Source organism: Pseudonaja textilis, chromosome 2 (assembly GCF_049901715.1).
Source record: "Pseudonaja textilis isolate UNSWEBS1 chromosome 2, rPseTex1.2, whole genome shotgun sequence".
Classification (NCBI taxonomy): Eukaryota; Metazoa; Chordata; class Lepidosauria; order Squamata; family Elapidae; genus Pseudonaja; species Pseudonaja textilis.
This window is the reverse complement of record NC_141991.1, coordinates 102330198-102345841: the sequence shown is the minus strand read 5'-3', so window position 1 is coordinate 102345841 and position 15644 is coordinate 102330198. Positions and strand designations below refer to the sequence as shown.

Sequence of the window (15644 nt, the reverse complement as noted above, 5' to 3'; positions counted from 1 at the left end):
TCGGCAAGAGACAGTCCCTCAGATAACCTGATCCCAAGCCATGAAGTGCATTAAATATACCCATTTCTCAAGAATGGGATGTAGCATATATGACTGCTCTTTTATGATTTAGTTGTACAATTTGCAATCTTTGATTCGTTATTTATGTGGACTTATAGAAAGACTGATAAATATAATTCCATGTGGTCATGATTTAACACTTTAAAAATGAAAGTATTTTCTATTTATTTGTATATTTATTTTTTTGTATATTAAAAGAAAAAACAAATGTTTAACTAAGGAACTTATTTGGAACTGATGGTTCAAAATCAAGCTTGAGCAATTGTGGTAATTAAAACAGAGAATCTAGCTTCCAAAACAAATCAAATATATGCAAGTACTTTAATGTATCTTCCTCAGGATATAAGATATATGAATAAGCTGATGAAAAGCTCAAGATTTTGGTTACAGATAACAGCTTTCAGCACCTTTTCCACAGATACAATGTCACTAAATTTACATTTAACAATCTAACTAAATGAAAAAATAAGCTTGGCAAATAAAATCATTTTAAACATTCTTCACTTTAAAATGACCAATTTAGCAAGCCAAATGCTGGTCAAAAACTAGGCAGCAAAATAAATAGTAAGATGGAGGTAAAGTGACATCCTGTTGCAAATTAGGAAAGCCATTTAATTTGGTATTCAGTTAAATCTTGGCCTCGATTTGTGATATAACTGTTCTGTTTTTGCAGTGGAATGTTTGTGTAGTACCGTATATTATGTTCCTTGGTATAGAGATGGAAGTTATATTCTGTTATGTAGTGTTTGTATTCACTGAATATAAACTGCTCAGATATAGCATAAGATAATCAATAATTTGATCAGGGACAGAAGCCTTATTTTGGAACCAGGAAAAATGATTTTTTGAACAAATCATTGGGAAACTACGATGGGAGAAAAGATTTCTTCAGGTATGCTATACCAAGACTATTTGCTATAAAAGCAAATAACATTCAACACTTATGTTTATGCTGACTTATGCACAAAAATGCAGCAAATGTTAAACAATACAAACAAAAAGCAATTTGTATAATGAGTACAATAAAAGTCAGCATATGCATTTGAAATTTATATAACTAATCAAAGGCTATATACCTCAGAATTAAATTAAGCTATTAGTCATTCCAGGTCTGCCAAGGAAAAGCATTAAGTAAGAGACACAGGAATTTTGGAAAATTCTCTTTGCCTTTTATTCCACAGTAGGAACACGGGAGAAAGCCAAAGGTGGTACAATAAAAATGTGTGAGTAGTTATTTCTGCACATACATAAAGCAGCATTGATTTGTTTAAACATAGACCACACAGTGTCTATGCCAAGAATTTTCTAAGCAAATGGAAAAACTTACAGCATTTTTTTTTTATTGTGAATGGTACATTTGATTTGCTACTCTACTTTCTTTTCTTTCAGGAGAACGTATTTGGGCATCAACTCTACAATTTAAGACCTGAATTGTATAAAAATGCATTTCGTTCCCTAGCAAAGAAAAACAAATGGAAATATGCTTAATCTAAGCTATTTGAAACCTATTTATGTTCCTATTTTTCAGCATACAACGATCTTTCCAAAGAATCTTAAAACCTGTCTAGGGCTATTTCTAAATGATTTTTCCCATATAAGAGTTGACAGCGAAGTTTTTGTGGAAGATTCAAACGGACATGACATTTGCTTGCCCTCCTCTACTTTTAGGAAGCCTTCTCTATCTTGGCCACCCCCAAATTAAAAGCATCCCCTAAAAAAACGGGCAGGGCTTTTCATCACAAGACCACAAACCAGCTCTTAGAGAAGGAATAAAGACCGGGTGTGGTGTGCGAGAATTTGGAAGAGCTGCTTAGCGATCGACTGAAATCTTTGCTCAGCCGTGCAGTTTGAGTGAACGCTTCCACCTTCCAGCTACTGTGCGAGAAAAGAAACCACCTTTGTCGACTCGATAGCCATTATTGCAAGCTTTTCAAGCTTCGTTAACACTAGAAGTAGCAACCTAACTTCCGCGGCAGCGAAAACCCACCACCAGCCTTTAGGACGCCGCGTGGCAAAATCTCCCGTGGTGCTGGCAGGGGTGGGTGGAGAGTAAGGAGGCGTCAATCTTGCGAACGAACCTTTCCCGAACTCCTTTCGGCTACAACCCGAGCTTACGTGCTTGACCGCTCTCTCCGGAAGACCCCGCCTAGTAACCCGGAAACGAAAAGAAATCTGTAGCCGGGAAAGGTCGTTCTCTTGTCCAAGATGGCGGCGCCCAGAAAGTCGCGTTGAAGGAAATGAAGGGCAGTCTGAGCGTCGGGGCCGGGGCCGGTCCCTCCGTTATCCGCTTTACCTCAGGTTGAGTCCAGCACCGAGATTGAAACGCCTCAATCCGATCGTAGCTTTTTGTTCACTTCGCGGCGGTTAGAGGCGGGTGCCTCAAGGTAACGACTGTGTGGGGAAGGTCAGTGCCTCGGAGTTGCTTGCTTCCACTCCCTGGATTTATTATCCCCACCGGAGCGGTGGATAGGAGTGGTTGATGGGGAGAGAGAGATACTTTTTCCACCCATCATTTTTTCTTCGTCAGATTTCTGCTTTTTCTCCGGATGTTTCAAAGGGTGATTGGAGGTCACGATCGTGTTTTTAGGTAACCCGCTGCTTGTTTCGTTGTTTTTCAAGGTACCGTAAACTCAGAGGTTTTAATCAGATCATTCGCGGGCAGCTGTGAAGCTCTAGCTAATAAGAGGCGGTAAGCCATAATCAAAGGAAAGGGAAGGATTTTCTATTCATTTTATGTCGCTTATCCTGAATCGAGTTCTACTTCCCGTTGACAGCACGGAGAAAGAGTAGCCGTCTTGATCGGTCCTAACATTAAATCAAAGCTCTTGCGAGGATTTTTTTTTTTTTTTTTTGGCAATCCGTTTTTCCTGATTATTTGTACAATCATCAATCTTGACAAGCATCTTCATTTTCTAATCCATTTCAAAATATTTCTCCTTAATCTCGTAGTGCAAATTAGTGAAAGTATCACTTTCAATAAGGCAAATGTTTTAAGTTTTCCCTTCAGTGTGAAAAAGCTTCTCATTTTAAAATGTCTATGTGGCTAAAAGTGTCTCTTTGCTTCCTGGAGACTTGTTCCATTAAATATTTGTATGCTTTTAATGCTTATGTAAAAATTAACACATACCTAGAAGCTTATTTGATGCCTTTCAAACAGTTTTTGTCTTCTCACATCATTGATAAGTTCCTGCAGATTGCTTGGCAAGATTTCAAAAGTGGCTTGCCATTGGTTCCTTCCTGAGGTTGAGACAACTGCCTCAAGGTCAGCCAGCTGACTTTGTACATAAAAAACAATTGGAACTCAAGGTTTCTGGTTTTCTATTCCGGTTATTTAACCACTATACCAAACTAACTCTCAATAAATAAATATAAATAAATTGCATATGCATATTTTATATATGTGTGTGTGTATGTATGTGTATATGTATAATATATATTATATAATATATAATATATAATATATTAATATAAAATATAAGGGGTGGTCCTTGGTACTCTCTGAACTTGCTTGTTTTCTGATAATGTTACCTAGTTTGGTTAATGAAAAGTCTGCAAGAAAACAAGCAAATTCAGCACCAAGGACACCCACCCATTTCACCCTGAACTATAAATATTCTCCTTTATTGATATAAAATATAGTTATTAAAAGGGATTTTTTTTTAGTTTGAGATTACTGAAACTGATGGGTGTTTAGCAGATCTATAATATACGAGTTTGGACAGGAGTATGTACTTTGGGTTCTTAAAGTATTGTTTCAGTGTTTTCCTTAGTTGTCATGGCTTTTTACTATGACAGTTAAAAAGCTGAAGCTTTATAGTTGCTTTATATCATAGCAAGTAATTTTTAAGTTCTGTAATAAACACGTTTCAGCTGGTTAAACACTAAAATAAAACAATCCTGATGTTAATGTTCAGTACTTTTATGAGCTACTTTTAAACAAATGTTCCATCTTACTGATGCTTGACTAATTTTAAACAATTTTGTAGCCAATGGGACTAGTAAAAGAACTTAGCTTGGTTGTTTGAAAATAAATACTAAATGATTTTCCTTTGTATTTGGCAAATTGTATGTAATTTCTGTTTTTAAAATCTTATTTCTCTTGTGCATCTTCCTCTTGCTACTGAATTTGAAGATCTACATAATTTTATTTTAGGAAATGGAAATGTCATGCACAAAACAACTATTTTTGAAATGGTTTTGTTCAATTAAAGTGTATGGTTGGATATGGATTGAAACAGTCTAACTATGGTCTAAAACATAGCCATTCTTGCACAAGTATTGTGGTTTAGGAATGGAGAAAACCCTAAAAACATTGCAGTGATAAGTGAAGCAAAGAAGGAAAGGAAATATACTGGCAGGCAGGACTTTAGGACACGTCACCTAGGATGGAGACAGTGGCAACCAAGAGAAGGGAAAATTTGGCAAAGATCAGGGGGAAGTAGGCTGGTGAGATATAATGCATTGGGATATTGGTCCCGACAAATGAGAGGAGGCAGAAGGAGGTGTGAAGAGAAAACATTGGGAAGATTAGTGCAAGGTTAGGTTTGTTCCTAGTTTGCCCATATTTGATAAAACTATGAAACCAGTGTTACTTGAGAGAGCATCTCGAGTATAATGGTTGCCATTGAGATTTGTATGGTTAAAGGTTTCTAATGCATATTTTTCCATTTAATATGCTTTGTAATTTGTATTTTATTATTTTATAGTTTTTGTTTGTATTTTATTTTAGGTAACTGCTAGAAGTAGCATTGTGAAGAAACAATATACCAATATTATTAAATAAGTAAATGGCTTGTGCCAATGGTAGAGGCGAAGGAAGGAAAAAATGGATGGATGAATGGATGCTGGGAAGTATGTGGGCTGGTGAGATAAACTGTCTTCAAAATAGTTTCATGGAAGGAAAATATGTATACTAGTCTTAACTTTCTTGCACTGGGATCCCTGCAGACAACTGAAAACAGCAAAGAAGGTTTTACATTTATTTTGCTGAACAGTATATGATGGCTTGGCAGAACTTCTCCTGTATTACATGTAGTGCATACACCTGTAGCTTGCTGTAATATTTATTGTAAATGTTTTAAAGAGAAATTCTCTTTTGCAGGAAAATTTTTGTAGCACATCCAAGAAAATATATCATGCAACAGATGCCATGCAAGTTTGCATGTTTCTTTAGAGTCATCAAAGTAAAGGGAGTTACATTTCAACAGCTGAACTTCTTCAGGCGAAAAGTAAGCTTATATAACATTGCATACTATCTCAAAAGCTGGAATTGATTACAGCTGTACAATTTCTGGATTGATTAATTGATTATGAACCACCATGTCACTGTCAACTCTTAGCAACAACATAGATAAATCATCTGGCCTTTTCAGCCTCTCACCATTTGGCCCATCACAGTTGTAATTGAGTCCGTCCATTTTGCTGCTGTTTGTCCTCTTTTTTCTTTCTGTCTCTTATCAGCACCCTTTCTTTATGCTCATATCCACTTGGATATGATGGTCCTTCAGTATTTGGAATTTACAAATGGAGAGGAAGATACATTTGTTAAATATCCCAAAGAGAGAAAAAGTAACACTGGGATAGATTAAATTGTTGTTGCTCTTGGGTTATATTTTAGTCACATCATCCATGGATTATATTTGTATAGCAAGGAAGTATTGTAATTTATTTAAGGTAGCATTCATATGTGCTGTATAGAATGTAGCTAAAACAGGGCTGTCAAATTCCGGGTGCATCATGTGCTAACCACACCCACGTCTGGTTTAGTGAAGGGGGAAAAAAATTCTGATAAGTCATGTGACACTGCCATGACGATGTGAGTTTGACACCCCTGAGCTAGAAAAACAGGTACATCTTTTATTTTCTATATATTTCTGTAAGTCAAGTGATGTTTAATGATTCACAGAGTATTAAAGTTGAAACTTTCAAGTAGAATTTAAGGTATTCTTAGTAATAATCTTGCATTATTGTTTTAAAATATAAAATAATGTAAGCTAAAGAAATATCCCTGGATGTGTTACTAGGGGAAAAAAGCTTCCCTGAAATTATCGTATATAAATTCAGTCACTATAATGTGACTTTTTCAGGAGTACATAGAACAAGAAAAGTGTGATTTGAAGAAACCTAAATATGTTAAAATGGCAGTTTTACAAAAAAAATGTTTTTCTTTTCCAGTATGTAATGCAGCATAAGAAAACACTTTTTCAGCAAGCAAAGCTGAAGCCAGCATCAGCAGTACCGCCTTGCCTGGAAAGACAGCGTTCAAATGAAGAGACAATGATTGTCCATGAGGTGAAATCAGTTTCACCTCTTCTGCCTCCCTTCTCAGAGAAACCAGTGATGAATGAAGAAACATTGAAATTGACAGCAGGTACTACTACTGTTGCAAAAACTGTGGAAGAATCACCATCGAAAGAAGAAAAAGAATGGAAAGAAATGAAATTAAATTTGGATACTTTACCTAACATTTTGGCTCGTTTGACCAAAATTAAACTTACAGGTAGGTCTTTTTTCTTTTCTTTTATGAAACTGTTTTCATTACATGTATTTTCTTATTTGCATTTGTTTATTTTGATTTTTCAATCATTTTTTTAAAAAGGTTCTGCAACCTCATACAGTGCTTCCCAACTATTGATTAGTTACACAAAATTTTGTGAAAGTGGTTTATCTTTGGACAGTGACATACAAACCCATTACCTAATCACAACAGTGACATTTAAATAATCTTAAAGTGGGGGTGTCAAACTTGTGTCCTCACGGCATCATCACATGACATATTGTGACTTTTTTCCTCTTCATTAAACCAGGCATGGGCGTGGCCAGGATGTGATGCATCCAGCCCACAGGCCGCGAGTTTGATACCCCTGACTTAAAGTATTTTACCTACATTGCTGAGGTGGTATTCAGCAGGTTCTGACCAGTTCTGGAAAACTGGTAGCAAAAATTTTAAGTAGTTTGGAGAACCGGCAAATACCACCTCTGACTGGCCCCGCCCTCATCTATTCTCTGCCTCCTGAGTCCCAGCTGATTAGCTGGGTCTTCTTTTGTTGCCCTGCACAGGAGAACGGAGCTGGAAAGCAGGTTAGTGCGGTGAGAAGGGAATGGAAATTTTGTAGTATCCTTCCCCTGCCATGCCCACCAAGCCACGCCCACAGAACTGGTAGTAAAAAAAATGAATCCCACCACTCTGCTACATTGGGTAAAAAGGAATTTCAAATCAGCATTTTTGTGTAATGAAGGAAAAAGTTTGGAAAGCACTTGTCTAATCTTACATCTATTTAGCAAAAATGAAGAGCTGTGAATTCAGTAGACATGTTTGGCATTATTGCAGCCTTATTTCCTTGTCTTTTATTAGTCATTTCATGTAAGAAAACGAGGTATTACAGAGTTGGTTTTTATATTCTCACATAAAGAAGCACAGTTACAGATTTCCATTTTTTGTGCTTTCAATTGTTCATCACAAAATATCTCAGTGTTCGAAGTATAGTTCTTCATAAGCTGCCTTGAATTTCTTTGGATTTAAACTTGTTATTTGTAGAGAACATTTTCATTTAAAAGTATGGACAGTTCTATTTTTAAACTAAAATTGGGTTTTGGGGGAAAACTTCCATAGATGAATAGGGTTTGTATTGATTTTCTTTTAACTGCGCTCTTCATATATTTCACACACAGAAGAAAAAGAGAGATCTACAATTTTTCCAAAGGCTTTTAAGATTTTGAGATATCTGCTAGAATGAGATCAGTAGCTCTGCATCAAAACAAATGTTTTTGCTAGTTTTGCTGTATGCTTCTGCTATGATAGTCATTCTGCCAGGGAACATTGGTGCTTCTGTATCATCAGAGAGCCATTTAGTTAAATGGTGGAGAATGGCAGTAGGGATGGGCAGGAACTATTTTTAAAGCACATTAAGCACACAGATAATCCTTATTTAATGTTGGTAATTGGGCCAACATTTCCATATCCAAGATACGCAGTCCTAAAGCACAACTTCATGTGACTGCAATGCGTAGCAGTGAATGTTCCAGCACTATCCATTGCCATGATTAAATGAATCACCTTTGGTCATTAAATGAGGACCTCATGTATCTGTAACTTCTGTTTTCCTGCCGGCTTCCCCATTGACTTCACTTATGGGAAGGTCACAAATTGTGATCATGTGACCATGGGACACTGAGATGGTCAAAAAAACAGGCCAGTTCGCAAGTTCTTAGTTTGCAGTCATGTGAATGTGGGGTTCTGTAAAGAACCAACTGTAAGTACCACTTATTCATCAGTGTTCCAAGTTTGAATGCTTGCTGAATAAATGATAGTGTTAACCAAGAATCACCTATGTGTTTTTGTATGGGGCAAGGGTTTGTCTTGAAATATTGAAAAACAATATAGCTGATTTTGGGCAGTTATCCTTGTTTGCCTATACAGGTGAAACTCGAAAAATTAGAATATTGTGCAAAAGTTCATTTATTTCAGTAATGCAATTTAAATGGTGAAACTAATGTATGAGATAGACTCATTACATGTAAAGCAAGATAGTTCAAGCTATGATGTGTCATAACTGAGATAATTATGGCTTGCAGCTCATGAAAACCCCAAATCCACAATCTCATAAAATTAGAATATTGTGAAAAGGTTCAATCTTCTAGGCTCAAAGTGTCCCACTCTAATCAGCTAATTAAGGCATAGCACCTGCAAAGGTTTCCTGATCCTTTAAATGGTCTCTCAGTCTGGTTCAGTAGGAATCACAATCATGGGAAAGACTGCTGACCTGACAGTTGTGCAGAAAACCATCATTGACACCCTCCATAAGGAGGGAAAGCCTCAAAAGGTAATTGCAAATGAAGTTGGATGTTCCCAAAGTGCTGTATTAAAGCACATTAATAGAAAGTTATGTGGAAGGGAAAAGTGTGGAAGAAAAAGATGCACAAGCAGCAAGGATGACCGCAGCCTGGAGAGGATTGTCAGGAAAAGGCCATTCAAAAGCATTGGGGACTTTCACAAGGAGTGGACTGAGGCTGGAGTCAGTGCATCAAAAGCCACCACACATAGACGGATCCTGGACATGGGCTTCAAATGTATTCCTCTTGTCAAGCCACTCCTGAACAACAAACAACGTTAGAAGTGTCTTACCTGGGCTAAAGAAAAACAGACCTGGTCTGTTGCTCAGTGGTCCAAAGTCCTTTTTTCTGAAGAGAGCAACTTTTGCCTCTCATTTGGAAACCAAGGACCCAGAGTCTGGAGGAAGAATGGAGAGGCACACACTGCAAGATGTTTGAAATCCAGTGTGAAGTTTCCACAGTCTATGTTGATTTGGGGAGCCATGCCATCTGCTGGTGTTGGTCCACTGTGCTTCATTATGTCCAGGGTCAATGCAACCGTCTACCAGGAGATTTTGGAGCACTTCATGCTTCCTTCTGCAGATGAGCTTTATGGGGATACTGACTTCATTTTCCAGCAGGACTTGGCACCTGCCCACACTGCCAAAAGCACCAAAACCTGATTCAATGACTGTGGGATTACTGTGCTTGATTGGCCAGCAAACTCGCCTGATCAGAACCCCATAGAGAATCTATAGGAATTGCCAAGAGAAAGGTGAGAGACATGAGACTGAACAATGCAGAAGAGCTGAAGGCCGCTATTGAAGCATCCTGGTCTTCCATAACACCTCAGCAGTGCCACAGGCTGATAGCTTCCATGCCACGCCGCACTGAGGCAGTAATTGCTGCAAAAGGGGCCCAAACCAAGTACTGAGTACATATGCATGCTTATACTTTTCAGAGGTCAGATATTGTTCTATGTACAATCCTTGTTTTATTGATTGCATGTAATATTCTAATTTTCTGAGATTGTGGATTTGGGGTTTTCATGAGCTGTAAGCCATAATCATCGCAATTATGACAAATCATGGCTTGAACTATCTTGCTTTGCATGTAATGAGTCTATCTCATATATTAGTTTCGCCTTTTAGGTTGCATTACTGAAATAAATGAACTTTTGCACGATATTCTAATTTTTCAAGTTTCACCTGTAGCTATCCATGTTTGATGGAACAGTCAAAAATGCCTCCAGAATCTACAAGTCCACAATCTTTGTTCACTAAGTCCTTGAAGTGAGAAAAATAAAAAGTATAGAGAGAAAGGGTAAGAGAAATCTTCATGCAATCAGATATGTTTGCTTCATGGAGACAGCAAATATATTTGAATGTGTGAATTATTACAAATTAATTTTATTTAGAAGTAATTTGTGAATAATTGCCTTATTTTTGTTAATAGCTATTTTGGAGTATATACAGTGGCTTATTTCAATTATCAGATCCTTCTTCTATATTGCATTTAGGTTTTGGACAAGTTATTTGTTTATATCAATTTGCACTTTGAGAAAGAGGTATTTAATTTAGCGATAAATGCTATGTTTCCACAGCAGCTGTTCTGTGACAGAGCACATCGCTTTCAAAAGAACAATTTGGGTTCACAGTCCAAGAATAATTTGAATCCTCAAATTATTCCAAATACTATTGTATGTGTATTAGTGACAAATCTGCTACATATCGATAGGTAGCTTATTGAATGCCTCGTTTAGCACCCATTTGAAGTTACAATGGTATAAAAAAATAACCCAAGAGGTCAGGAGGTTGTAAGACTTTTGCAAAACATGATATTCTGCTCAACAACTGTGGTTGCTAAATGAGGACTACCTATAGTGTTAAAATATTTTTCCCAGTTAAGTGACTGATAACAGACATCAACATGATTTGCAGATTCAACAATAATTCTTCTTTGCTTGGATCTCAGGACAGCTGGCAAGTTAGAGTATTATATCTCAGCTTATGTTTTAAGTAGGCCATTAAATTTTACTAGTTTGAATTTGGAAGAAGAAGGAAAAATCAATATCTTATTTTATGAATAACAAAAAAAGTATGGATTCTAGCAACTTTTATATAATATCTAAAAATACTGATTTAACACATTCTAGTAAATGGTTACATAAATTAGCAAAATTTGGGAATTGTTTGCTAGATGATACAACAATTTAGAGAACAGAATAGGTTTGCAGAGGCTTGTGTAATAATGATCCTGATTTAGTATTATGGTGTGCTTTTTTCAAGACAAGTTTTTAAAATAGTTTGACTAACATTTGGTTCAAATACTGTCAATTGTGAGAATATTTTAAGCTTATGGACTCTTTCCAATGTTCATGATGTAACTGCCGGTGGAACAACCATAAAACGAAAAACAAATCTAGGTATACTATGTAAACAAATTGGTGAGTCTTTTACCACTAACAATTACTCTTACCAAAGTGTGAAAGTGCAAGAAGAAAAACATTGATACAGACATTTTTTTGTAGCTTTCCTTGGGGAAATATTAAAATTTAGAGTAGTATGATGAAATTCCCCAACTATTCCCATTAAAGCAAAACTATATTTTCTTTCTTATTTTCACTACACATTTATTATAATATTTGTGATAATGATTTGTATGCAGGATTGTATGATGAAGAACACCATGACTTAGGTGGAGGTCTTTTAGGCAGTAGGCTGAGTGAGGTGGGGGGAAATATAGCAAATATTGTCTGCCACCCCAGAATTTCCAATCTCATAAACCCTACGTAGTTCTTTTAGACCTCTTAATGACATTCCACAATAGATAATCCTCAACTTACAAGCATAACTGGCCCCAAGTTTATTTTGCTAAGTGAGATATTTACTAAGTGAGTTTTGCCCCATTTTACGACTTTTCTTGCCACATTTGATAAGTGAATTTCAACAGTTGTTAAATTAATAACATGGTTGTTAAGTGAACCTGGCTTTCCCATTGAGTTTGCTTGTCAGAAGGTCACAAAAGGTGATCACATGATCTCAGGATACTATAAACAACATAAATATCCAGTTGTCAAGCATCCGAATTAACATGCAGATGCCGCAATGGTCACCAGTGTGGAAAATGGTCAAAAGTCACTTTTTTCAGGGATGTGGTAACTTTGAACAGTCACTAAATGAACTGTTGTAAGTTGTGGAGGCTTGTACTTCCAAGTGTTGGTAAATACGAGCACAGGTATTCCTCATTGTCTGACCATTTGTTCAGAAACCATTTGAAGTTACCATGGTGTTAAAAAAAAAAAACCTTTACGGGCTGTTTACAACCTTTGCACTATTACCTTAGTCATGTGATCACCATTATAGTCGGTATGTATTGTTTCCCTTTTTTTTCTCCCTTCTCGAGGCGTAGATTAATTGGAAAGAAAGGGATTGCAAGAAAGCCCAGAGCTGGAAGTTGTACGAAAAATATGCAAAAACCTTACAGGACTATTTTGAAATCTTTCTCTTTCCAATCAATTTCAAATAGGAATTCTCTCCTTTGCCTCACCCTTTCCTGCTTCCAGCATGATTGTGTGGTTCTCAATGTCTACAAGAACAAACAGCTCATAACCCCAATTCAGACCAGAACTTCTATCGCTAAGGGAGGTGATCATGAAATGAGACATACCTGATTGTACCACCCTTTTTTTGCAATGGTCGTTAAGTGAATCACAGGATCATTAAGTGAAACCAGCTTCCCTCATTGACTTTGCTTGTCAGGAGCCAACTAGGAAGGTTGAGAGTTGTGATCATGCGACTCTGGGAAAGAGATGCTGGTTGCCAAGCTTCCAAATTTTGATCACAGGATTGTGGGGATGCTGCAGTGGTTATAAGTCCAAGGACTGGGTCATAAGTCACTTTTTATCTTTTGATGTGTAAAATAGAAAACTGTTTTCTCGCTTGAAATCTATCCCTGCTCTGAAGTGTGGGGGATAAGAGTCAGGCAAAGGAGAAATTGCTGACACAGATTGCTTGCTTTTTTTTCTCCTCTGCAGAGCAGAGTAATTGGAGAGGAGAGGAAGAGAGTTCAAAAAAGCACATTGGTTGCATAATGCACCCGGTGCCTAGCCTCAAGTTGTGATTGATTGCATTGCTTTTGATGTATACAAAACAGTACACAGCACTTGAGTAGTCCACAGGGCAAGGGAGTGGTTAGAAGGCAAACAAAAGCTGAAAGTGAGAAAGTGGGTACAGCTTGTGTCTTTTCGACTGGAAAGCACAGGGATGGTCACTTGATTTTCCACTGCTTAGCAGTGGAATTGTCAATCCCAAGTAGAGTCTTCAAATAAGACTCACCAGTAGTATGCTATGTTAGTTCCACTGCTGCCTAACTGAATGGATTTAGTCGAGGGTGGGAAGCTGAAAGGTAATCCCAGAGGTTCCTTTATTTCAATAAAATTCAGAATAACAAAGTTGGGGGGGACCCTGTAGGTCATCTAGTCCAACCCCCTGCTCAATCAGGAGACCCTGTACCACTGTGTCAAACTCGCTGTGTCATGTTGCTGTCATGTGATGTTTCGCAATGTTTTTTTCATTTGCGGAGCTGGCCTGTGTGTGGCCTGTGCGTGATGCATCTGGTCCGTGGGCTTCCTGTTTGATACCCCTGCCCTATACCATTTCTGACAAGTGGCTGTCCAGTCTCTTCTTGAAAGAGTGATGAAGCACCCTCAACTTTTGAAGGCAAGCTGTTCCATTGGTTGATTGTTCTCACTGTCAGAAAATGTCTCCTTATTTCTTACTTCCTATTTCTCAGAAAATGTCTCTTTATCTCTCCTTGATCAGTTTCCATTCATTGTTCCTTGTCTGGCCTTCAGGTGCTTTAGAAAGTAGATTGTTCCCCCTCCTCTCTGTGACAGCCCCTCAAACACTGGAACACTGCTATCATGTCACCCGTGGTCCTTCTTTTCACTAGATTAGCCATGCCCAGTTCTCACAACCATTCTTCATATGTTTTAGCCTCTAGGCCCCTATTCATTATTCATACCTTTTACTCCTACTTTTTAGCCATATGAAACCTTTGGGGGATGTCAATCAGCTGGATAGGATGAGATGATAATATTCAGATATACATCATTACCCAAGCCATAGTGGGGATCCTGTAGAAGTCTTGAGCCAATGTCTGGAGGCTGGGAAGGATTGGAAGAGATGCATCAGCCCTACAAGTAGGCCAGACTAAGAATCCAATGCTGTATAAATCAGAACTATTACTGTAATGACTATAGTAACTGTAATGACTATAGTAAAATCTTGTAAGACTGAATTTGCTTCTGACTTGCTTCATATGGAAAGGCTTGCCTGAGGCATTCCAAAACTAATTTCTTGCCCTAGACCCCATGACCTTCGTAGTTACTCTTCCACCTGTCATTCAAGGCCATTTTTAATTCTGTGTACAAGAAAGAAGAAATGAAAATCAAATTCTTATAAATAGAGGTACTATTTAAAATTTTTGATCTGATTATTGTTAGCCTGAGGTTATTACTGTGAAAAAAATAACAGTGCCAGATAACTGTTCTTTAAGGAACACTTTTGTGACTGAGGAGCCATCCTAGATCCATAATTTACTACTAGATACACAACTGGAAGGGCTCGGTAGGCGGTGTTTGCACCATTTCAGCTGGGTGTATCAGTTATAGTTCTGTTTGGAGGTTCTGATCACCCATGAATTTATCAGCTCTAGCAAGGACTATTGAATTATATTCTACTGCCTTTAGGGCTGCCTTTAGGGACTACCTATCTGGAAACTGTAGTTAGTACATAATGCAGAAGCCCATCTTCTGGTGAGTGAAAGCCTCTGGGATTTTATATATAACACCAATGCTGAGGTACTTTCCTGATTGCCTCAATTTCCAAGTACAATTTAGAGTGCGGGTTGTCACCTCTGGAGCCCTGTGTGCCTCAATTCCTAAGTCCTTAGAATATTTCCTACTCTCCTACTCTTCTACTAATAGAATATTATTCCCTGTTAGGAAGCTTTAGATTTGAGATTTAGGGAAGAAGTGTGAAGAAACAAAGCTTCTTGAATATACTTTCCATTCATAAGGAATTCCTTACTTTTAGGACTTACTTTCAGATTGAACTCTCCCCGCTGATTTTAACAGGGTATTCAAGTGAAATTGTTCCAGAGAATATTGTACAATTGTTCTTGAAATGGATGCCAAAGGTGATAGTGCTCTTTGTAAGACTTCATGATTATATTGTTCATGATTATATTGTTCTTGATATATATAAATCTTCAGGAATGCCAATGGAATATATGGAATACAGAGGCTATAATTAATTAATTAATTAATTAATTAATTAATAAAATGCTTGTATTCAGTAACACTATCTTATCTTGGGTTAGTTCACCATGTTCTGTGGCAACTATACCCTTCAAGAAGCTATAGTAAGTTTAACATAAGAAAACTTTATAGGAGTCAGCTTTAAAGGTAAACACATATTTATTTGCTTTATCAAAGACTGAGATGATATACTTGACCCTAAGAACTTTGTTTATGGATATAAGGTCTGAGCCAGCTTACAGCTATAGCTAACCAATTGAATAAAATAGAATGTATTACAGCTGCTTTCATGAGCTCCTGATAAGTTACAATGAAATTAACTTAGAGAAATCAATGAAGGTTTTAATTAGAACACTGGCTCAGGTATGGTAAATTCTTTGTGGGCATTAAAATAATAATGTTACACAGACTGCTCCTCATTTCCCTATTTATAAATGGGCTACTATCTTGC

At 37.3% G+C, this 15644-nt stretch overlaps 1 protein-coding gene across 10 annotated transcripts in view; it reads left to right on the top strand.

Annotated features, from left to right (window-relative positions):
* Positions 1-2240: 2240 nt before the first annotated feature.
* The window catches only part of COX10 (cytochrome c oxidase assembly factor heme A:farnesyltransferase COX10), a 111267-nt gene continuing 97863 nt past the window's right edge, over positions 2241-15644 (top strand). Inside the window, exons 1-4 of one of the 10 annotated variants that reach the window (XM_087924751.1) lie at positions 2241-2444; positions 2680-2749; positions 5162-5288; positions 6235-6559. In XM_087924751.1, the coding sequence (XP_087780877.1) occupies positions 5196-5288; positions 6235-6559 (418 nt within the window). In that variant the 5' untranslated portion in view covers positions 2241-2444; positions 2680-2749; positions 5162-5195. Of the gene's footprint in view, positions 2750-5161; positions 5289-6234; positions 6560-15644 lie in introns of all 10 variants that reach the window. The other 9 variants (XM_087924747.1, XM_087924749.1, XM_087924750.1 and 6 more) reach the window with 9 other exon arrangements.